General features: G+C 35.0%; 1 protein-coding gene across 1 annotated transcript; it reads left to right on the top strand.

Annotated features, from left to right (window-relative positions):
* Window positions 1-506: 506 nt before the first annotated feature.
* Window positions 507-17,140, top strand: LOC143663675 (transmembrane protease serine 11B-like protein; the record flags this gene model as incomplete). Its single annotated transcript, XM_077137153.1, has 9 exons — window positions 507-639; window positions 10,402-10,520; window positions 10,617-10,684; window positions 12,965-13,125; window positions 13,819-13,857; window positions 14,374-14,548; window positions 15,323-15,582; window positions 16,056-16,198; window positions 16,979-17,140. Coding segments are annotated over 9 exons (1,260 nt in total), but the record flags the coding sequence as incomplete, so codon positions are not given.
* Window positions 17,141-25,859: the final 8,719 nt, after the last annotated feature.

The raw sequence follows: 25,859 nt of genomic DNA, 5'->3' as shown, positions 1-25,859 counted from the left end.
TCACTTATTGCTTTTCTACAAAATATCTTTTTGAACCACAGTTACAAACAAGCTAGAAAGTTAGATGGCACTGCTCTGAAACAATATAATACTTGATATTTGTGTGTGTTTTGTATATAATAATATAGGATCATGATCATATTTTTAAAAGTTATCGTAGGTTTAGGCATAAAGTACTCCAGGCCATTTCCATTTGTTCCCTCCCCATCTTGCAAGGTTTTAATTTATTAATTATGGTTTGTCTACACTCATTGATTATGGGGAGCAACTGGATGCTAAGTATAAATAACTTGGCCCTAACCATTCACACTTCAGAAAAACAAATTCATACACATACCCAAAGAGGTTCATTAATAAGCTTTAAGGGATGCTCTTTTTTCTTTTTTTTCCCTTCAAATATCTTTTATTTCTACAATGCTCAAACTGTGGAGCTTCTAGGAGTGAGCAAGAGGAAAGAAATGTAGACTTGAAATGTCTATGATTTTTCTGATATACCCTTCATTTTCATATCCTTCATTTGCAGACCAGTCATTGCTTCCCGTACATCTTTGCCAGTATGGGTGATTGCCCTCATTGTGTTAGCAGTGTTAGCAATCCTGGGAATAGCTATTGGTCTCCTGGTTCAGTTTCTGGCAATAGGTGGGTAAATAAAACATTTTTATTTATTTCAGCTTGTTATAAAATTTATTTCCATTTCTATAAAAGATAAAGAAACAATTGTGGGCATTTAATTCTCTCCCTTTAAAATGGAATTAATTTGTTATACTACTTTATCCTCTCTTTTTCAAAAAAAAATTTGTAAGCTTTATTTTTATTAAAAAAGTTATAGGTTTACAGAAAAACCATCCAGAAAACGGAGCTCCCATTTAACCCCCTCCCATGTTTTCCATATTATTAACAATTTGCATTGGTGTAGTACCTTTGTTAAAATTGATAAAACTATTATAAACTACTGCCCTTAGTTTACGTTAGGGCACACCCTTTCTGTTGTTCAGACATATGTGGGTTTTTTAAATAATTTTTATTCTAGTAGCATTTATGCAACTTAAAATTTACCTTTTCAAGCACATTAGAATATATAATTCAGTGTGTTAATAACAGTCACAATGTTGTGCCTCCATCACCACCATCAATTATCAAAATGTTCCATCACCCAAACAGAAACTCTGCACCAATTAAGCATTAACTCCCTATTCTCTACCCCTACCTCAGCTCCCAGAAACCTGTATTTGAGTTTCTAACACTGTAAATTTGTTTATTGTAATTATTTCATATCAGGGAGATCATACAATATTTGTACTTTTGTGTTGGCTTATTTCCTTCAACATGATGTCTTTAAGGCTTATCTGTGTTGTAACATGTATCAGAACTTTATTCATTTCTATGGCTGAATAAAATTTCTTTTATGTATATACCACATTTTTTTTTTTTTTTTTTTAGACAGAGAGAAGGAAGGAAGGAAGGAAGAAAGGGAAACATCTTTAAACATTTTCTTGTTTTATTGTATTTTGTTTTTCCGTTTTTTGTTACATGGGCTGGGGCCGGGAATCGAACCGAGGTTCTCCGGCATAGCAGGCAAGCACTTTGCCCGCTGAGCCACCGCGGCCCGCCCCTATACCACATTTTGATTATTCATTCATCTGTTGATGGTCACTCGTATTGCTTCCTTCTTTTGTGAATAATGCTGCTATGAACATCAGTGTGTAAATAACAGTTTGAGTCCCTGCTTTTAATTCTTCTAGGTATATACCCAGAAGTGGGATTGCAAGGTTATATGCTAATTCTAGATTTAACTTTCTGAGGAAACATCAAACTCTTTTCTACAGAGACTACTATTTTACACTCCCGCCAACAATAAGCAAGTGTTCCTATTTCTTCATATCCTCTCCAACAATTGATATTTCTGTTTTTTTTCTTTTTAAATAGTAGCCATTCGAGTGAGTGTGAAATTGTGTTTTATTGTGGTTTTGATTTGCATTTCCCTAATGGCTAATGATGGTCAGCATTTTTTCAAGGACTTTTTGGCCATTTGTATCTCTTCTTTGCATAAATGTCTATTCAAGCCTTTTGTACATTATTTAATTGGGATGTTTTTCTTTTTGTTGCTGAGTTGTAGGATCTCTTTGTGTATTTAAGATATTAAATCTTTATCAGATATGTGCTATTCAAATATTTTCTATTCTGTAGGTGGTCTTTTTACTTTCATAATGAAGCTCTTTGATGCATAAAGGTTTGTAATTTTGATGAAGTCCCATTTATATGTTTTTTATTTGTTGGTTATGGTTTGGGTCTAAAGTCTAAGAAACCATTGCTTAAAACAAGGTCCTGAAGATGCTTCCCTATGTTTTCTTCCAGGAACTTCAAACTTTTGGTTCTTAGGTTTAAGTCTTTGATTCATTTTGACACAATTCATTTTGATAGAACAATGTTGAATAACAGTAGTGACAGTGGGCAATCTTGTCTCAGTCCTGACCTCAGAGGGAAAGCTTTTAAATTTCAACACTGAATATGATGTTAGCTGTGGGTTTTTCAAATATGCCCTTTTTCAATGTTGAGGAAGTTTCATTCTATTCCCAACTTTCTAAGTGTTTTGTTAAGAAATGGTGCTGGATTTTGTAAAAATGCATTTTCTGCATCAGTTGATATGATCATGTACTTTTTTTTTCTTCTTCATTCCATTAAAGTGGTGTACTCTGTCAATTGATTTTATTAAATTGGGCTACCCTCGCATACGTCAGATAACTCTCACTTAATCATGGAGCATAATTCTTTTAATGTGCTGTTGGATTCAGTTTGTTAGTATTTTGTTGAGGATTTTTGCATCTATATTCACAAAATATATAGGTCTTTCCTTGTGATGTGTTTATCTGGCTTTTACACGAGGGTGATGTTGGCCTGATAGAATTAGTTGGGAAGTACTTCCTCCTCTTCAATTTTTTTTTTTTGAGGAGTTTGAACAGTATTGCTGTTAATTCTTGGAATGTTTGGTGAAACTCACCAACCAGTGAAGTCATCTGGTCCTGGATTATTCTTTGTTGGGACGTTTGTGATTGCTGAATCAATCTTTTTACTTATTTGTCTATTGAGATCTTCTATTTCTTGTTCAATCAGTTTAGTTTGTGTGTTTGTAGGAATATGTTCATTACATCTTGTTTATTTAATTTGTTGGCCTACAGTTACTTAATAGTATGCTCTCATAATCTTTTTAAATTTCTGTTGGTTCAGTAAGAAATGCCCCTCTTTAACCTCTTATTTTAGTTATTTGTATCCTCCTTTTTTTCAGAATCAAAGTTTTGTTGATTTTATTGATCTTTTCACAAAGTCAACTTTTGGTATCACTGATTTTCTCTATTTTTTAAATTCCCTAACTCATTTTCCCCTGCTTCAATCTTTGTTATTTCCTTCCTTATGTTTGTTTGGGTTTAGTTTGTACTTCTTTCTCTTGATCTTGCAGTTTGTGAGATTAGGTCTTTGATTTGAAATCTTTCTTCTTTTCTAATGTAAGCATTTAGAGTTATGTATTTCCCTCTCAGCATTGTCTTTGCTGCCTCCCATAAGTTTTGGTATGTTGTATTTTAATACTAATTCACCATAAGATATTTCCTAATTTCTGTGTGATTTCTTCTATGATTCCTTGATTAAGAGTATGTTTAATTTCTACATATTTGTGAATTTTCCACTTGTCTGTCCGTAATTGATATCTAGTTTCATTCCATTGTGGTTGGGGAAGATTCATTGTATGATTTCAATATTTTTATGTATTTACTTTGGCTTGTTTTGTGACTTACCCCCATGGCCTATCTTGGAGAACGATCCACGTGCACTTGGGAAGAATATGTATTCTGCTGCCTTTGGTGAGGTATTCTATTCTTGAATGTTAGGTCTAGTTGGTTTAGAGTATCATTCCTGCCTCTTTTTTCCTTATTGCTCTTCTGTCTAGATGTTTTAACCATATTGAAATTGCTGTATTAAAGTCTTCTACTATTCATGCAGGTAAGAGTGGCTATTTCGCCCTTCAAATCTGTCAATATTTGTTTCATATATTTTGGGGCTTTGCTATTAGGTGCATGTATATTCATAGTTTTTGTATCTTCTTGTTCAATCAGTATGTAGAGACCTTCTTTATTTCTTCTGTTTATTACTTAAAGCCCATTTTATCTTATATAGCTATGGCTACTGCAGCTCTCCTTTGTTTACAATTTTCATGTTACTTTTTTAAAACATTAACTTTCAACCTACTTATTTCTTTGAAATTAAGGTGAATTTCTTTGAATACAGTATATAGGTGAGGTGGGTCACGCTTTTCTTTCATTCTGCCAACCTCTACCTTTTTTACAGGAGAGTTCCTTGCAATTTGGTTTTATACCTTTTTGGCCCTCAATTTTTCCATTAAATCCTCATTTTTTCCATTGTATTTTTTTTTTTTATAGTCTTTCAGTTTATTCCCTATCATTCCCCTGTGTATATAATTTTCAGGCATTTTCTTCATGGTTATCATAGGACTTAAATCTAGTGTTTTAAATCTATAATAATAATGGTATTTTGATATTTACTTAGTTTCAATAGCACACTCATACCCTGCTCCTATAGCACCCCATCCCCTCACATTTTTGTTATAATTGTTACAATGTTACAAATTATATCTTTATATATTGCATGTTCAAAACTACATCTTTATCATTAAATTTTATGAATTTGCATTTTAGAACCTGTTAGAAGTATGGAGTTACATACCAAAAAAAATATGCAATAGTATTAGCATTTTAAATGACCCATATGGTTATTTTTACTGGAGGTCTTTATTTGTTTTGCTGCTTTGATTTATTATCTAGCATTCTTTCATCTCATTCTGAAGACTTTAGCATTGTTTGAAGGGCAGGTCTGGTGGTGATGAACATCCTCAGCTTTTGTTTAGGGTAGAACTATCTTAATCTCCCTCTTATTTTTGAAAGGCGACCTCAATTTAAGTATTTCATCCCACTGCATTCTTGCCTCTATTTTTTTTTTAAATGAGAAATCAAAACTTGATCTTATTGGGGTTTTCCTTGTATATAACATGTAGTTTTATTCTTAAAACTTTGGGAATTCTCTCCTTGTACTTCGTTTTCTACAGTTTGACTAGTACATGTCTGGGCATCGTATTCTTAGAGTTTATCTTGTTTGCAGTTTGTTGGGATTTTCAAATGTGTATATTCATGCTTTTTGCTAAATTTGAGTTTTCTGTCATTATTTCTTTGAGTATCCTTTCTGCCACTTTCTCTCTTCTAGTACTCCCATAATGCGTGATGGCATGCTTGATGGGGTCCCACAGGTCCCTTTGGCTCTGTTCATCTTTTTTCATTTAGGCTTCTCAGCCTGAAATATTTCAGTTTTACCTTCAAGTTCAGTGCTTTTTTTTTTCCCTGCCAGATTCAATCTGCTGTTGAATCTCTCTAGGGAATTTTCATTTCGGTTATTGTGGTCTTTACCTCTATTACTTATGTTTGGTTCTCTTTTGAAACTTTATATCACTTTAATATTGGATATTATTCATCATTTCCTTTATACCCTTTAGTCTTTGTGCATGCTTCCTTTTATCTCTTTGATCATATTGAAGATATTTTTTAAAGGTCTTTGTTCAGTATGCTTAAAGCCTCATCTTTTCCATTGATGGTTTCTGAATTTGTATCTGGTTCTTTTGAATGGGCTATCATTTCTATTTTTTTTGCCCTGTAGTTCTTTTTTTTTTTTTTTTGCACACTGTACATTTTAATATTCTAAGGTTTGACTCTGCATTTATTCCCTAAGCTGTTTCTTCTTTACATTTATATCAAGCTAGTGATATGACAGAGATTTCCTTGAGTGCTAAGGAATAACAAAAATAAACAAACCAGTGTGAAAACACAGTTCATTATATCTGCAAATATATAGCTGGTGTTCTTCCTGACGTGGTCCTCTTATTAAGAAGAAATGCAGGATCCCCTCCGTTTTTTCTGATCCTGCCTCATGTTCTGGGCTTGTGGTGGCACACCGCCTTTAAGAATTCCCTCATTTACTGGGAATCCCTATGAAATAAACTTTCATCTTCCTCCTGGTCTTCAATTGTATGTCTTTAAACCCATAAACCCAGGCCTCTTTTACCCAATTGTTTCTTATATTGCTTTATTTGTCTGGAAGTTGTTTCTGCCTGCAAGGCAAGCTCTGTAGAGGATGGGACAGATACGAGGTTCCCAAAATACTGACATGGACATGTAGTACTCCAGTACATGCATAGGGGATACTTTGCTCCCTCTGGAACTGGGGACGTACCACAATAGATGCATATGCTGGCACCATACCACATCGTAGAGGGGGAAGGGGAGGGGCCAGCAAGTAAGCATGAGTTCCTCTTACAAATTTTAAAGCTGATTCTTCTTGAATCAGCACTAGCCCTGCTACTACAGCTCTTTAACTCTTCCAGAGTTTTGAGGAAGATGACTGTGCCAGTTTTTGCTAGATGTTCAAAGATTCTTTGGGGGAATGGTGCCCTGGAGTATCTTATGTTGCCGTCTTGGTCAGTCATGAATCTTTCTTGCTTCTCAGCCACAATGACCTTCTCTTAGTTCTTTCAATAGGCCATATTCTTTCTACCTCCAGGCCTTTGCACTGGCCATTCCTACACTGGTATATTGCTTTCCCTCAGTCTTTTCTGGCTAACTTCTTTTAAAAGTCTCATCCTAAATATCACTGCGAGAACCTCCACCACAGAATCTAGAACTCGTTCTGTTTTGAAAGATGAATTAATTTATTCTGATAGTGATCATTAAAACTAATAATGGTCATTAAAAATTGATGCCTCATAGAGAACTTTCAAAAAAGGAAGGAAAGAAGTAAGAAAGGAAGGGAAAACAGAAGGAAGGAAAAGTAGGAAAGAATGAAAGAAAAAAAATGTCCCCAGAGCCCAGAAATAATCATTGTTAGCATTTGTCAAATGCTATTGCAGGCATCTTTTTGAATATACATATGTAAAAGAATTGATAACCATGTAGAGATACAAGTGGATAGATAGATAATTGATCAATAGCAAAACAAGTATTTTTGCTGAGATAGTACTCTATGCATTATTTTATAATTACATTATAATTATTTTACATGGAGAAGAGAAATTGAAGAAATTAAACTTCAACTGTTTCTTTATAACAAAGATGTGAATATAAAAACCCTTTAAAATAAGAAAAAAAAAGACTTGAGAACATGAGGAAAGTTGGGGTCATATTTTAAATCCATGTGTTTTAACTTTAGACACTATCCAATCTACACTTTGCTATGAAAGACAATAAAAGTACTATACTTTTCATATTTCTCTCACACCTCCCAGTTTCTTCTTTTTTTTTTTTTTCACATGGGCAGGCACCAGGAATCAAACCCAGGTCCTCTGGCATCGCAGGCAAGCATTCCTGCCTGCTGAATCACTGTGGCCCGCCCACCTCCCAGTATCTTTTTAAAGGAATACCATTCTCTTTTACAGTGTCAATGTTTTTAACACTTCATTCTGTTTTGTAATCATAATTACAACAGTTGTTTAGTTTTGGATATATATTTAATGGATCATATGTACCCCCATGATCCTTTTTTCCATGGCTTTGTCATGCCTGAGTAATTTTTCCTCAAAGATATATATTATACCCATACTTTAATGAGTCAAATGGTTAATGATACCTTTTATGAAAATGCAGCCTCTCCTCCACCACTCCCATCTCTCATTTCCTAGAGGCAACCATTTCAATTCTTTAAGTTGATTCTTTTTTTTGCATGAGCAGGCACTGGGAATCGAACCCAGGTCTCTGGCACGGCAGGTGAGAGCTCTGCCTGCTGAGCTACTGTGGCCCACCCCATTAAGTTGATTCTTAATATTGCTATTTCCTAGTTTTTTAGTTATCGGCATTATCTTTTCGTTTTCTATTATGGAAGATGAAAATTCCACACATTCACACTGCGACTAAAAAAAACATCTGTCATCTTTGAAGTTTCCTTTGGTGGCATCCTGGGAGACTACCTTTGTCTCTCTATTGTTTTTTTTTTCCCTCAGTGCCTAGATTCCATCATTTCTTTTTTCTTACTTTATTCACTAAGTTGCAGTAGAGTATACAGGCCAAGAGCTTTTGGGGAGAGGATTAGGGGAAGTATATATTTTTGAGAAGGCACTTGTCTGAAAATTTCTTAATTCTATGCATAATCTTAATGAATAGAAAATAATTTTAGTTTGGAAAATATTTCTCTCAGACTTTTGAAGTCAATGCTCTGTGGTTTTCTTTTTTAAAATCTTTAAACTTTTTATTTGGAAAGAAATTCAAACTTATAGAATAGTTGCAAAATAATAAAAATTGCATATGGAGAACTTCAACATACTCCCATACCCACAGATACCCAGATTCACCAATTTTAACATTTTGCAACATTTTCTGTATCATTCTATCCATCATCTGTCAATACATCTCTCTATTCTCCTTCTTTATCTATCTACTTTCTGAACATTTGAGAGTATGCTATAAAAATCATGCTCCTTGAACATAAAATACCATGTACATTTCCTAAGGACAAAGATATTCACTTGTGTATCACTTACTAAATTTATTTTAAGTGCAGTTATCAAGTTCAAGAAAATTAACATTGATATAAAGCTGAGAGTTTACATTCCAATTTTTTTTTCATATGCCTAATAATATCCATTCTTTTGTTGTTGCATGGGCAGGCACCAGGAATCGAACCCGGGTCCAGGGCTTGGCAGGCGAGAACTCTGCCTGCTGAGTCACCATGGCCCGCCCCATCCCCCACTTTGAAATCTTGTATTTTTCTCTTTGTCCACAGCATTTTGAAATTTCATAGTAATATGACTTAGTCTAAGTGTGGATTTTCATCCACATTGGCGTTTACTATGCTGTTTCAATCGAATCTTGTATAATTCAGGCTCTGGAAATTTTCTTAGTTTATTTCTTTGAATCATTATCTGTCCTTCCTGTTCTTTAACTAGAGCTGCATTTAATTGGCTATTGGGCCTAGTGAATATGTCCTCTATTTTCTTATATTTCTGTTCAACTTCCAATCCTTTAGTATTTTTGAAATCTACTTTCTTGGTGATTTTCTCAAATTTATTTTCAACTCTTCCATTGAAATTTTTACTTCTGCTATTATGTAATTAATTGTTAAAATCTATTTTTATTATCTAAATGTTAGTTTATATAAATCTTAATATTATTTCCTACAAAATCTTCTTTGAGATAATAATACGTATTTTTAAAATTTGGATGAAGTCTTTTTTCCTCCAAGGTGATTTTCCTCTACTTATTTTGGCTTCAGCATTTTATATTAGATAATTTTCTCAAATATATGTTGATCCTTAACTATCTATTAATATATAAAATTGGAGATAAAAAAAGATGACTGGAAACTCTCTGTCAAGAGGTGCTGTTGACAATGTTTATCTTTTTATTTATTTATTTATTTTACTATAAACTGTTGTAACAAGTTGATTTATTGAGGGAACCCAAATTGCCATATATTTAAGTCTTTTCTCTTGGATTTACTTCCAAATGAGGAAAAAGAGCCTTCATTGACAAGTCATATTTTACTTTTTGCAGTGTTTTTCTTCTCTGCATTCATACAGAACTTGCAGTTGAATAATTCACTTTATCATTTAATCATATTCTTATCAGTACCTAGTGTAATGGTTTTCTCCATACTGAACCTTTTTCTTCTATAAGATGGCCCTCAAAGTCAGGGATCATATTACAAAATAATACTTACATTTATTGAATGTTTATTATAAACTAGACACTGTTATAATGTCTATAGCATATTCATAGATGCATTTATATCACATATTAGAGATAAAACCTAACAGATATTAAATAATGTAGTATCTATGAAAATTTAGGAAGGCAGTGCAATGGATTAGGTGTGGGTTTTAAAATCAGATTGATGGACTTTGGATCCTTGGTTTGTCTTAGTAGCTATATGATATTGGGTACGTTACTTAATCTCTCTGAGATGCCATTCCTCTTGCAAAATGGAGATACTTCACAGAGTCCTTTTTTGAGGACTCCAATCATAGACACTTAAAATTTAAAACTATTTTTATTCATAGTTGGGCAGTTTGTTACTCTTGACAAAAGTCTCATTACTATTATGTAGTCTATCTGTCTTACTTAATATGTTACTCTTCCTTCTGATCTTTGATATGTACCTGTTATTTTATCAATCCTATAAACACACTCTATCACGTCCAGAGTGTCCAACCAACTACGCTAGCAGGATACAGAAAAGTTTGTCAATATCTAATATGAGCAAAATATTTACTCAAATTGGTAATACTATATAGACTTATATCTATATTTGAAGCTCATTTCATTTAAATAATTCTTGGATCATTTCTTAATCTCACAGAAAACAGGACCTACTATTATCAAGGTAGCTTTAAAGTGATGAATATCCCATATAATAGCAATTATGAAAGGGAGACGTCACCAGAAAATAACTATCTTAGCAAACTTCTCGAGACTAAGGTAAATCAGAATTTCCTGTATTTGTTTCATTGTAAATTCTCTGAAATATAAATATTTTTGGAATTTGATATTTGATTCTATGTTCTTTTTAAACAGATGGCTGATGCGTTTCAAAGTTCTAGCATTTACAGGCAATATATCAACTCTCAAGTGATCAAACTATTGTAAGTAACTAACACTAACTGTCAGAAAAAAGATACACCTACCACATGCACATTATACATCAAGGTAGTTGGTAAAACGAGTCTATTGAACTGTTTCAGCTTTTATCCAGTCAGTTAGTACTATCCAGCTATTATGCCAAGTGTTAGCCTAATTGTTCAGTATAAATCAAAGAACAAATGGGGGCTATGCAATTGAATTCATTAGATTTACTGAGAATGCATTAATTTTCAAATTATAGTTGATTCATCCCTCTAGTTTCTTAGGATTTTATGTCTAACTAAACGTTAGATGATCCTTTAAACTAATGTTTGATGCTATAATGTTTTTATTTAGCAATAGCATAAATAAAGACCTTGTTTCCTCCTGTCTTTCTACTTGCATGTAAACTAAACACCTAGTGGAATTGTCCCTACAGTTCTTATAGGCTAGTGAAAAACCTCTCTGCACAAGACTTTGCTAACAAGGAAAACCTTCTACTCACCATAACCAGAAGTAAAATAGCTGTGCAGTATCTCTTGCATATGGGTGTGGCACAGCATGGAGTAGCACAGGGACCCCAGAATTGGCGTTGGATAACCTCAGACAGGTCTCAGACACTTAATAGTTCTAGAGATTAGAACAAGGCACTTTTTAAATCTGTTCCTACAAACTTTGAAACAGTGATAATAACACCTACCCAGCCTCCTTCAAAGGCCCATACTCAGGATCAAGGAAGATAATGTGTGTAAAAGCATTTGTAAAAAATAAATATATTTCAAAAGAAGGTTATTAATATTTTTACCATTATCATTGCCACCAAGCTGCAGCTGCCCTTTTTCTCCTGCTCCCAGGACGCCTGGGACTCCTGCAATGACAGCGTAGATTAAGGTCCTGACCACAAAGGAGAACTTGAGGGTCTGTTATCACAGTATTGGACAGAAGTGGGAGACAAGACTTGTAGCGCCCAGGTTGCAGGCAGCTGCGACCCTCAGATGATTTCTGCTTTGTTTTCCCTGGTGCATGACTTCAGGAATCTGTAGGTCGCGGGGGCCTACAGGGAGTGAAGAAAGACCACAGGAGTGTTTCACTCAGGTACACTCTGATACAAAAGTCAAAGTCATGAGAGCTGAGGGCTTCCTAGCTATGATTATTGATTTATGTGCCGAAAGGTTTAGGGAGACCCAGAGCATAGTAACGACATTTCACATTAGCCTCAGGGCTGTTGGACAGTTCCACTGGTCAGCCTTTCAGGTTGCCCACCCTTTCCCAGTTCCAAATAAATCTTCCCTGAACACTACAGGCAGATTCTTTTTCCTCAAAAATAGTTTTACTAGAAAACTTCTCTCTGCTGCTACCCCTTGGCTACCATGAAAGACCTTCCTCTCTCTGAGCTCTGGAGTCCAGGCACTGTTGATGCTGGGGGACTAGGAGTGGGGAGTGCATAGTGCCGGTTTATGAAGCTTCACTGATTCTGAACCATAGTTCAGCTGCGTAATTTTGAATATGATATATAACTTCTTCAAAGCCCTGAGTTTTCCTGGTCTATAAACACCTACATTGCAGGATTTTTGTGGAGACTAAATATGATTTAAAAAGTATGATGGCAAAGTATCTGAAACATAGTGAGTACCCCATAAATCCATAATAATAATCATAAAACACATAATAAATTAGTATTTTCACTGTGCAATTATTCTGGAGCACTGTTACTCCTCATCTCTGCTTGATGAAATGTCCTCATGCTTTAAGGGCCTTAGATTTTCCATGAAAATTTCTCTGATCTTTTAAGTAAAAAATGACTTATTCCCCTTTCAAATTACCTGCAGGTAAGATAACATCTGATCCCTGCTGTTTTGATATTTACTTATTATAATCATGTATGTGTGTCATATCTCACCTAATTTTCTGGAAGTTCCTTGAGGGTAGGAATCTTATTTTAGTCACCTTTTACCACCTAATAGTACTTAGTTCAGTCATTTGTCTACAGCAGTTGCTTAAGAAATGATTGCTGAATGCATGAATAAATGATCCAAGTCCTTATATGAAATCTCCAACCTGGTGCTTTAGGTTTTCCCATTTTTCATATTTGTAGAAAGACTTGTCCTCTGAACTGAATAACATAGTTGCATGCCTACTGTCACCAAGTAAATGTAGGCAGATATAGGTTTATGCATGACCTAAAGTGACAGTATTGCACAAACCCATAAAAGATCAAAAGAAACCAAGATATGAAAGGTCAGGAAGTGAGAAAGGAAATGCTATTTTTTTAACAACACATGAAATCTTTATATTGTTTCCAGTCCTAATAACAACAGTGTGACAGCACAGATATGGCTGATATTCAAGGCTCCCAGATCAATGAAGGAAGGCACAAGGACCAGAATTGAAAGCATCTTACGTCAGATGCTGAGGAATCATTCAGGATCCTTGACTACAGATCCTAATTCTCTTAGGCTCGTAGGTAAGCTTACAGTAATATCAATGGGAACAGAGCTGCTTTCATCGCTCTATCCCTAACATCACAACAGCAGACCCAAAGAAGAGCCTCAATAGTATTTTTAATTCAATGAGACACTGTTTAACATCAGAGTAATAATTTGTGTATTCCATCTTGACAAACACAATCAAATCACTATAATGCCACATCCTAAAGCTGGTTCTGGGAGAAAATTCTGTTTTTCATTTTAAAGCAAATGATATGACTTTGCATAGTACTTAAAAGTCATAGTGTGTCTTGCTATTCTTTTCATAATCTCCTATTACTTTCAAAACAGCATTGGATATGCTGTGATAAGACAGGTGACTTTGTTCAAATTATAATTTCTTATTGTAGCAACGCTTAAATTCACTTGCAGGGTCTTTCTTGTATTCTAAGAAAGCTACCGGCAATTTTCCATTTTAGATGACATAAAATGAAATTCTAATTAAGTAAAAAAAAGTCATGTGAACTATCAAGATGGTACGTCCATATAATACATGCTCATGTAATAAAAGAGCAATCTCTATAAACCAATCTTCTCTCCTTTCTACTGACACTTTCTCCTGAGATTCACTATTTCTGGACCCTCCTGCTCTGTAGGACCTAACGTCATACTCCATCGGCCCCAAGGTCAGTGAATATTAAACTTACTATGGACTTTTTGCTCTATTTCAGAAATCAGTAAGGTCAATGCTGAGAAGATTATCAACAACTGTAAGTTCATATGTATTTAGATTGAATATATGAAATCCTAAAACAATAATAATAACCAAGAATTTTATTCTTGGCCAGGCAAAGTTCTAAATGCTTCATTTATGACAACGTATTTAACCCTCACAGCAATTCTACACATAGATACTGCTATTACCTCATTTTAGAGATGGGAAAACTGTAGTACAAAGAAGTAAAATATTTTGTACAAATTCATCCAGCTAGTAGATACTGAGCTAGAATTCAAATCCAAGGAGTGTGATTACAAAGCCATGGGCTTAACTGTGTTTTATCTGCCACACACAACTTATACATTATCCAAGTGCTGAGGTGTCTTGGAGATCCTGTGCTGGGTACAGAGGCTACCAGTGATTCTTGTATAGATTACCTTCTGTTCCTCTCAGCGTAAGACTCTGTCAGATAGATGATGTAAGGACAGCTCAGTTCACTATCTGCTTTGTAAGCAAAAACACATTATCTTCTTATTCTCAATGGAACAAAACTGACCCTTTCTGGCAGGCTGTGGGAGACGAGCAAGGATGTCAGCCACGTATGACAGAATCAAGGGAGGTTCCACTGCTCAGGTAGGAGAATGGCCGTGGCAAGCAAGTCTCAAAAAGAATGGCCAACACTACTGTGGGGCATCTCTGATCAGTCACAGATACCTTGTGACTGCAGCTCACTGCTTTAAAAAGTAAGTTCATCATCTTGCCTAAGGCTAGGGCAACCATAAGACCTAGGGCAGTTCCACTTTACACCTATTATGCCAGTTTAAATATTAATAGCACTTCCTTTAATTCTCAAAACTGATCTGATTTAAGAGATATATTAAATAGTAAATCTATGTAAGGCTTTCCTACCTCACCAGTAAAAATGGGAAGAGTCACTCATTCTTGGTACTACATTCTTTTCTCACTTGATTCTTATTTCTCATCAATTTATAACTCCAAATATCCCAAACGACTTGCAGTTGCTAGAACACATCATCTTTTTCACATCTTCATCCCTCTCTAACCAGAGTCTTCTCTGTCTGGAACGCCTCTTTTTGCTCATTTATTAACAAATATATAGGACTCGGTCTTATAGTTCCATGGAAAATGTTGCTTTCCGTATGATCTCTCCCATTTCCTTAAGCACACAGATCTAGGTCCTTCTGTTTGATGGTCTTACTAACTTATATATAAATACATGCAATTCCCATAGCTGCCTAAGTTTATGCCTATTTTTTTAGACTGTAAGCTACTAGAAGGTCTAGACTATATATTTTCATTTCTATATCCAGTTGCCATACATAGTTTGTGGTATAATGCTCAAATAAGATCTCTAAAAATGAATTTAAAAATCAGACTATATTATTTCTAATAGATAATACAGTAGGAAGATACTAATAACATGCGAAGAGTACAGTACATGCAAAACATATTTATATTATTTTGAAAGATACAGGACATGATTTTCGTTTCTCTAGGACCCAAAATCCAAACAACTACACAGTCAGCTTTGGCACTAGAGTAAATCCCCCCTACATGGAACATTATGTTCAAAAAATTATCATTCATGAAGACTACAACCCGGGTGAGCATCATGATGATATTGCAGTTATACTGCTAACAGAAAACGTCTCATTTGAGAACGACGTACATCGAGTTTGTCTTCCTGAAGCTACACAAACTATTCCACCAGGTGAAGGTGTTGTGGTTACAGGATGGGGAGCACTCTCATATGATGGTAAGTGAAAACTTAGGATAGACTCATGTAGTGTACAAAGTCATCAAGAAAGATTGATGATGCAGGTACAGAGTCAAAAGCATCATTTATCTCGATAGCCCAAACAGGCTACTCTCAGGCCATCTCTCAGGGGATAAGGGATATGAGTTATGACTTTGGAAATTGCCTTGACCTGAAACTTCCCAAGGAGACCATATTGGCTCTACAACCTCCCTAACTTGGGGATCTTAACTGAAAAAGTTCTGGTCCAAAGATAAAAGAATGGAAATAAGGACAAGCATAAGCAGCATAAGAAAAATGTTTCAGATCATGCTTGGAACATGTATTTTTCATTGGTGTGAATGAGCAAATTGAGTGGGCTTTTTCATACTGATAGGCAAGTCAACTATAGGTCTTATGCACAAAAAACAAAGTAAAGTTCCCATCTGATCTGTTTCAGAGCAGTTCTTTTGCTGATAGTTTGCTTCCTTTAGGTGAATTTCCAGTGTTACTTCAAAAAGCATCTGTTAAAATTATTGATACAAACTCTTGTAATGCTGAAGAAGCATATAATGGTGAAGTATGGGACACAATGCTATGTGCCGGTTATATGGAAGGAAATATTGATGCCTGCCAGGTAAGTCTAGACATTGTTCACATTGACCAAATAGTAGATAAATATTTGTTATTATTTTATGAAAATTATCAATGTGGAGACAATTCTATGCCTCAGTTAATTTTCATTTTGACAACTCTCCTCAATGCAACTTACAAGTATTTAACAAATGCTTGTACTGTGCTTACTATGGAGTCAAAATCCTAAGTCCTTTACAAATATTAATTCATTTAATCCTCATCATAACCTTATGGCATAAGTATTATTATGATTCTTGCTTTATAGATGAGGAAAACGAGGCACAAGAAGGTTAAGTAATTTGCACAAGGCCACACAGCTTGTACAAGGAAGAGACGGCATACAAACCCAGGCAGTCTAGCATTAGTCTGTTCCCTCCAGTAGTATGTATCTAAAGGATCAGCTTCGGAAATTTTTCATTATTTCCAGGTCATTCCCAGATTCCTCTTAATCTTTTACCTCTTTCGTGTCTAAGGGTATGACTACTTTTTTTCAAGGTACAAAGTTCTCTATTCCATTTCTATCCATATCATGTCTCTCAAAAGCTTTTCTAATAAAATAAGATCCTGTGACTTGTGAGTCCATGCCGTCAGGTTCAGATAAATACCAAAGAGCCCCAGGTATATGTTCTTGAAGTTTAGATTGATACAGGGATATATACACCTTCCTGTGGTCTCTGGGAAGCATCAATAAACCATGAACTTCACCTGGGTTTATATTTAGTGTAAGATAAAATATCAGAAAGCAATTTTTCATAATAATAAATACTCCCTTTTTTTTTAGGGTGACTCTGGAGGACCACTAGTTTATCCCAATTCTCGAAATATTTGGTACCTTGTTGGAACAGTAAGCTGGGGAGCTGAGTGTGGTAAAATCAATAAACCAGGTGTCTATATGCGAGTAACTGCCTACCGGGACTGGATTGCCTCCAAGACTGGTATCTAAGAGAGAAGCATCGCGTGACAACTGCTGTAGGTCGTTTTTGCCTGTTACTCCTAAGCCCTATCTTATACACTTTTTAAAGTATTGTGAACAATGGCTGCTTCGGAAACACTGGACCTGAGGGAATAACTGTAACTTTAATTTTAAGCACATTCCATAAGATAAAACAAGAAATCTTGTTTTTAATCCAAAAGGCTTAAGGAAAGAAATTGCTCCTATCAAAAACAGACTATCATTTTCTATTTCATGAGCCCATATCATGTCTATCCCTCCACAGTATAAAGCCTTTAATGTATTCAGACTTTCTGAAATGATGAAAGTATGTTCTTGTCCAACAGAAAGCTAGCAAGCAACACCATGAGAGACCGGAACCAGTGCTTTCTGAGCTTGCATTGGTATCTGCTTTCATGCCATAACTTGTGTGGAGGAAGTGTGGTCGTGAAGGAAACCTGGTCAGAATTAAATATTAATCACAGTCCCTTATTTGTTCTGGGATCTTGATCAACTCTTGTAATCATTGTGAAAGAATTTCACCATTAACAAAACTAGGCAAAGTAACACATTTTAAACTTAACAGGGGCCAGGTACAGTAATTCTATAGTGCTGACACAGTTTTTTGTGGAAATTCTTTATTTGTCACATGCATACAAAGAAGTTGCTATGAAGCATGGAAGTGTGTAATACATTTTGATTAAAATGTTTTTAAAAGCAGACTGTTTAATTTGACATTTTTTTCCTTTTTTGTTTGTTTTCCTAAGTAATTTTTGCAGGTAGCCTTTTTTCCGTTTAGTTTTTCCTCTTCTGTCAAAAGAAGCTTTATTAATCATACTTGGTCTGTGGCTTGGGAGAGGACTCCAGCATGGTTAATAAGTTGTCTCTTAGCTAGAGGGAGAGTCTCCTGAAAAAGTCTGAGCCAGGAGGATGCAGCTGGCCTGCTCAGTGGCCTCTGAGTGCCAGAGGCTCCCTGTGGTTCTTGGAAATGTCTGTCCAGGTGGGTTTGGTGCTCACCAGCCTGCAGAGTTTGGTCAGTTGGTCACCAATTTCTTGATGAGTTCACCTTTCCCTTCTGTTCAGAAAAACAGAGATGGAGGGCCTTGTGGGTGCAATCTGCCTGATTCATGTTGGCTTCAGGGCCACAGTGGCTTTCCTGGCATCCAGGATGCCACCTAATTAATCTAAGGATGGTTTCTTCAAGTCCTCAGAGGGCTAGGCTGCTGGGCTGGTTTTGCATTTTCAAGGGATGCTAGGTACCCACACATTTCTCTTTGGTCAACTCATGTGGCCCACTTGACCTTCTAGGACCACATAGTCACAGTAGAAATAGAGACCCAAAGAAAAGTGGGTGAGGGAGGCCTGTAGTTGCATATTGACCAGATAGGCTGATGGCAGCTCCCACCTTGGTGGAAACATTCTGGTATATCTGGGAGCACATGGTTGGTGGCAAAAAATGAGCCAACCACACACACACACACAAAATGTTATTGGCCAGTCCAGAAAGTGAATGGTTGCAGAGAATATGGTGCTGGGGAGGAAATTGATGGGGTTTGGAGGCTGAGAAGATGGGAATAAGGGGAGTTTCTGCCCCAACAACAGACAAATCATCAGACTGCTAGGTGTATTGTGCCTGCAAGCGGCTCTTTTGCAGGGGAGAAACATTCTCTACTGGTAATGTTGTTGGTCCTTCAGTTTATGGAAGAAAGGATAGAGTTCTATTTTATGAACCACAGCATCTCCGCAAGCTAAATGATTTCAAACTCTAAGGTTCTTAGAAGGTATTTACTTCTTAAGAGTATTTTTTATAAGCATCCACTAAAAATTTTAGAGTCTTTACAAGAGTCCATATATAGTATTTAAATGTTTCCTAAGCTTCAATTACCCACGGTGGATATATAAGAGAAAATCTTTTACCAACTAATTTTCTTCTTCTCCAAGAAAATATGAATTTTGCTTATTCTACTGATAATTATTTTCCATTTATCAAAGTCTCCAGAATAAGTATATGTCATAAACAATGATATAATACAGTTTTCCCAAGTTTCATAAATTTGCTTTTGTGTCTTTTACAATTCTTTTCTGTTATATGTAATACCAGTTTCTTAAAATGATCAAAGAACAAAAGCTTTCACAAAGTCTCAGCTTATTAAATTCCAGCTATTAATTACCTTGTATTTAAGCCGTTTGGTTATAATTAATATCAAACACTGTATTCCTCATCATTATCATCATAAATGAATAATATTACACATTGATAGAGTTCTTACCATGTATTAAGCACAATTCAATGATTTTTCATATATTATCCCAAATAATCCTTATGCCCATCTTATGAAGTAAATACTACTATTATCCCAACTTTACAGATGAAGAAACTGAGACACAAAAAGGTTAACAATCTTGCCCAAGAATGTAGAACAACATTCTGCCAAGGAAATGACTTTGTCCAGAAATGTCCGAAACTCACATTTCTGTGAGTTTTCTCACATTTCTGTAGTTTTTTTTGCATTGTTTTTGTTTGTTTGTTCCAAATGGAGTGAAGAGTCCAAATAGCTCTAGATAATTCTTAATATAGTAAGAAGTCCATTCCAGGAAGTGATACAGCAACACTTTCTCAAAAGCATTTATATTTGCTGAGTATTTTTCATCCCTTACTTGATCCGGTATAAAACTGTCTTCTGATAAATTTGGCTCTCATTGCTCCTCTCTTCACTCACACCTTTGCAGAAAATTTTCCAAGCAGCACTAAATGCCTCCTGTATTTTTTCCATGCTCTTCAGACCTGGATGAATTCAGTTAAACACATTGTGAGAATGACAGAAGAGAGAAGCTACAGAACAAGAAATGGTAAAAGTTAGGACAGTTAGAATAGAGCCTAGATTTCACAAGCCTTATTATGCACTTTAAATGAAAAGATTATGAGCATGCATCATATTCCTCAAAGCCAGCTACTAGAAAAAGAAAATTAAAATAAAGTTGATGAAGCAAAAAACAGTTGGACCCTAGACAATTCTCTTTGGTCTATGAAATTTGCAATGCCTCTCCCAGTAAATAAATCTTTTAAAATATTTTTTTGTCTTCTTATATTATCCTATTACTCCCATACATTAACAAGATTCAGAGAATATACACAGGTTTCACTTTACCATATTGAGAAGAGACAGACTTAATTTTCATTCATAGAACTTATCCAGTATAGTTGTATCCAAATGATTTCCTTGTTAGGAGAAAATTGATGTTATAGGTAACTGTTTTAGAAAATCTCTTTATTTCATTAATGTTAATTTCAAAAGACTTTAGAATAAACTGAATTCATAGTTCCCTTAGAAATCACTTCTGAAATTAAAGCAAGTCATAATAATCATACTTCCTAGCTTCAGTAAAGAACTCAGATGTTAATTAAACATTAATTAAAAAAGAGGGATAAATCAACCGTTCTGAGAAGCAAGATATAGAACACAGAAGCTTAGTTACGCAGATGATCTTTTTAAAAAATGTTTTTTGTTGAGAAATCTACACACACATATAGTCCGTCCATAGTACTTAATCAGTGGCTCGCAAAATCATCACATAGTTGTATATTCCTCATCATGATCATTTTTAGAACATTTGAATCACTCCAGAAAAAAAGAAAAAGAAAAAACACAACCCATACCCCATACCCCTCTTTCTCATTGACCACTAGTATTACAATCTACCCATTTTTTACCTCTTACGCCCCCTATTATTGTTTATTTATTTTTTTCAGATGATTTTATCCTGATTGAGGGCTGGAGAACACAAGATGAAGCACATTGAAGAGAACTCTCACAAACTCCCAAGAGCACAGTTTTATTTTGCTTTTATTTCACAAATAGAAATGGCAGATAAAAGGAAAAATTGCTACTTTTAAAATGCAAGCTGCATTGGCATAGAAAAATGAGCCATATCAAGGACTTACTCAAAGAAAATGCATATGATTGAAAAGGAAATAATCCATTTTATGAGGTTTTAAATTTCCCAATTTGGTCATGATGACATGCACATTTCCGTGTTGGGTGACTGTCCCCGAGTGCCCCCCGCGAGCTGTCTGAGAAGGAGAAAGAACAACAAGACCAACAAATCTGTCTTCTTCCAAGAGGGCCAAGCAGGATTCAAGTAGAAGCTGGACATCAACTTATCCATAAGAAGCAGAGGGGATTACAGGATCTGGGTTTTGGAGCGAGCGTAGGATTAGAGATTGGGAAAAGTGATACTAGTCACTATTAAGATTTCATAAATCTTACTTTATCTTTTGAGCCTTGGGTTGCAACTTGGGTAATAGTTGACCTGTTCCCTGTGAACCCATGCCAGAACTCTATTTTGGCATTAGAATCTTCTTGGCTCCTGCCTGCCCATATGGACCAGAGGTATTATTGAGGTGAAATAATAAACACCATTTTTATTATAAAAATTCAGTTTATTAAAAATAAATGTTTGTGTACCTCCCTTTTTTCACTTAAAATGAAAAGAGCTTTATGGAACCTAATTGGTGAATTCTTTAAACTTTTAAGTATAATGTATATTGTATTCTGTAGTTCACTAAATACAACTTCATCAATGGCAAGCTGTGAAGAAGATTAGTAATACAGAGACAACTGTTTTACACGTAAAAATTATTTTATTGACCATTTATTCAAATGAAAGACTCTTTGGTTTGACCCAAGATGAAGAGGAATGCAGAAGGAAGGAAATAACAAAGATTAAAGAGAGATAAATGAAATAGAAAAAATGAAAAAGCAATAGAGAGAATCTATGGAACCTCCCCCCCACCCCAAAAGAACAACACAGGACCAGATGGCTTCACAGGTGGATTTTACTAAACATTCCAAGAGAATTAACACCTATCCTGCCCAATGTCTTCCAAAAGATTGAAGAGAAGGGAACACTCCTTAAGTCATTCTCTCAGACCATCATCGTCCTCTACCAAAGCCAAGGAAAGATACCACAAGAAAAGAAAATTATAGACCAGTATCCCTTGCGAATATAGATGCAAAAATCATTAACAAAATACTAGCAATCTGAGTCCAAGGATTATACACCATGATCAAGTGAGTTTATCTGTGATATGCAAGGTTGTTTCAATATAAGAAAATCAGTAGATGTTATACACCAGATTAACAGAACAAACGAAATAAAACACATTATCATCTCAACTGATGCAGAAAAAAACATTTGACAAAATCTAGCACTTCTTCTTGATAAAAGGACTTAGAACACTTAGAAGTAAATTTCCTCAGCATGATTAAGGGCATATATGAAAAACCCACAGCTAACATTATACCCAGTGATGAAAGGCTGAAAGCTTTCCCTCTAAGAACAGGAATAAGACAAGGATGCCCACTGTCACCACTGTTCCAACATTGTACTAAAAGTTCTAGCTAAAACAAGGCAAAAGAGAAAGAAATAAAAGGCATCCAGATTAAAAAGGACAAAATAAAACTTTATTATTTGCAGATGTCATGATCTTACATATAGAAAATTGTAAAAAACCCACAACAAAGTTTCTAGAACTAATAAATTCAGCAAAGTGACACGGTGCAAGCTCAACATGCACAAATCAATAGTGTTTTAAATATACTAGTAATGAGAAAAGAGGAAATCAAGAAAAAAAGTCATTTAGAATACAGCTAAAATATCAAATATCTGGCAATTTATCAGAAATTTAAGTATAGAATTACTGTATCACCCAGCAATATCATCTTTGGGTATATATCCAAAAGAATTGAAAGTAGCGATTTTGAACAGACAATTCCTCACTGATGTTCATCATAGTGGCATTCTTCACAATGACCAAAAGATGGAAGCAGTGGAGTGTCTATCAACAGATGAATGGATAAACAAAACATGGTATATATAATATTCTAATATATATACACATTGGAATATTATTTAGTCATAGAAAAGAATGAAGTTGTAATGCATGTAATAACATTGATGAATCGTAAAGACATCACAATTGATGTTGAGCGAAATAAGCCAGACACAAAAGGACAAATAGTGCATGATTTCACTGATGTGAAATAATTAGCAAAGACAAATTCTTAGAGGCAGAAACTAGAATATAAGTTGCCAGAGATAGGATGGGGATAGAAAATGGCAGTTAATGCTTAATTGGTGCAGTTTCTATTTGGGGTAATGGAGCATTTAGGTAATTTGAATGTGGTTAAAAAGGTAAATTTTAGGTTTTATATTTGTTACCAGAATAGAAATTTTTTTTTAATTACTATACAACACAAATAGCGAACCATAATATAAACTATGGACTATAAGTAATAGTATAATTATAATATTGTGAATATAAAGTGAAACCTGTGTATATTCTCTGAATCTTGTTAATGTATGGGAGTAATAGGATAATATAAGAAACAATCATATACTCTTCAAAAGAAACAGATAATTCCATGGATATTTTTAAAAGATAGGGTATACCATAAACAAAGAAGTTATAAATTAAAATCTATTCTGCTTAATTATGTACTCTGGTGTATTCAAAAAGAAGACTTACTGATTTCATTTATTCATAAAATGAAAATATAAATTTTACTGCTATTCTGAGTTTATTATTATATTGAGTAGTGCAATATTTGAGCAGTTTTGATTTGAGACTTATGTATTCTAAATACTTCATATAAATTGTTTGCATAGTAAAATGTATGTAGATAATGCCTTATAAAAAACAGGCTTTCAATATAAATGTTTTACACTTGTGTAGATTATATATTAAGCACATTAAACTCTGTTTTAAAATCTTGAGATTAAGTAAAGGGAAAATTATCACTTGAAAAAGTTATTACAGAATTTATTTGATTTATGTTAGAAAAATAAAATCTCAGAGAGCCCAGTGTTTATCAAATCTAGAAACCCGGTGCCCAGTCAAAAATCTTAACACATTTTTCTAGGTCCTGGGAAGACTGTGTCTCCTACAGCATTGCGGTGTGATGCTGCGTTCTTGCAGATTTTACGATTTTCCCTTTGTAGCTATCTTAACCATTTTATTTCTGCTCTTTGCCCTTCCTTTGGCCTTACATAGTCACTAGGTGTTTGACAGAATCCTTAGATTGTGATGGCAGGTTCTGTAACTCTGATTTTCCTATAAAGCCAGCATTAGATCCAGTTCCTTTTCTATTGGACTCTTGTGGAGTCCGTTTTTTTCAGTTTCAATTACTTACTTTTTCTTTAATCATTCATTATCAGAAGACATTTCACATGCCTCTTCAGATCTGCTACTCTGGTTGCTGGATTTGTCTCTTTTCTTTTTTATGATCCTGTGGTATTCTTTGGGCTTGGCTTCCAATAATAAATGAGCTTTTTTTGCTCAGTCATTTTCTCAAAGTGCATTGAATCCTGTCAAATGCAAAAACAGGTAACGCCAAAAAATGAAACTGAAATTTCCAGTTTGTGTTCTTCTTAGAAAATGCTATTCCTCAGGGAAAGAATGGAACTTGAGCCCTCGATATTATCTGCAGAGTGTTTGTGAAGTCTGAATATGGGTCCCTCCTTTTTTATCCATATTCTGCTAGGTTTTCATTCTTTTTTTTCCCCTTGATTTCCCTTTCCCATTTCTCCTACATGAGTGGGACATGAAGCTATGTACGTTCTGTCATAAACCAGTCTGTTCATGGTGTTAGTCTTACAATTTCGAGAAGATAATTGACATTTTATGGTGCTAAGTAGCCTCTAATATTTTCCAACAGCTAAAAACCTTATCTTTTCTGCTCTGTTGATGAAACTGGTTGAGGGTCCTTCAGTCACTGTGTAGTGTCTGAGTTGGGTAGCATTCTGGGAGCAAAGGGAAGCACTGCTCTGGCACAGGAAAGGTGAGAGTAGGGGAGGTCAACCAGGTTATTTGGGGACTCTTCTGTATCTGCAGAAACTGGAAGAGTGAGAGTGCTGCTATTATTTCTGGAGGAGGCTTTTTTTGATCTTTCATCCTGAAATGAGATCAACAAACCTATTATCAGTGGGTTGCATGAAGCCTGTGGCCTTGAGGGTGCTCATCACGGCTATGACATTCTCTACGCACTCATGCTGCCATCTTACTTTGCCTCTTTTGCCAAGTCCATAGCATCAGTTCTATATGAGCTATGCAAGTAGTTCTCAAGCTTTTGATTTTAGGATCCATTTACATTCTTGAAAATTTATTGAGTACCCCAAAGAGCTTTTGTTTATGTAGGCTGGCTGTGTCTATTAATATTTACCATACTAAAAATTAAAGCTGAAAGATGGCTACAATGTTTAAGCCATTTAAAATAGCAATAATAAATTCATTGCAAGTCAACATAATAGATTTTCTATGAAAAATTACTGTTTCCCAAAAAAAGTGGGAAAAATGACATTGTTTTCCAGTTTTGCAAATGTCTTTAATGTATCACTTAATGGAAGACAGCTGGATTCTCATTCAGTCTGTTGTTTTGGTTGAAGTATATAAAGAAAATCTGGCCTGTAGGTAAGTTGAAAAAGACAAGATTTTTTATTCATGCAATTGTATTGATATATATACAAACCATGTAAAGTATATAATCATGGCTCACAATATCATCACATAATTGTGCATATATCCCCACGATCAATTTTAGAACATTTTCATTACTCCCAGAAAAAAAGTAAAAAGAAAAAAATATCCTCCCAGATGCCCTATCTTCCCCTCCCCCATTATTGACCCATAGTATTGGTTGTGGTGCATTCGCATTGTGGATGAAAGAGTATT

The sequence above is a fragment of the Tamandua tetradactyla genome, chromosome 19 (assembly GCF_023851605.1).
Source record: "Tamandua tetradactyla isolate mTamTet1 chromosome 19, mTamTet1.pri, whole genome shotgun sequence".
In the NCBI taxonomy this organism is placed as follows: Eukaryota; Metazoa; Chordata; class Mammalia; order Pilosa; family Myrmecophagidae; genus Tamandua; species Tamandua tetradactyla.
The sequence above is the reverse complement of the archived record's forward strand: the minus strand, read 5'-3'. Positions and strand labels throughout refer to the sequence as shown.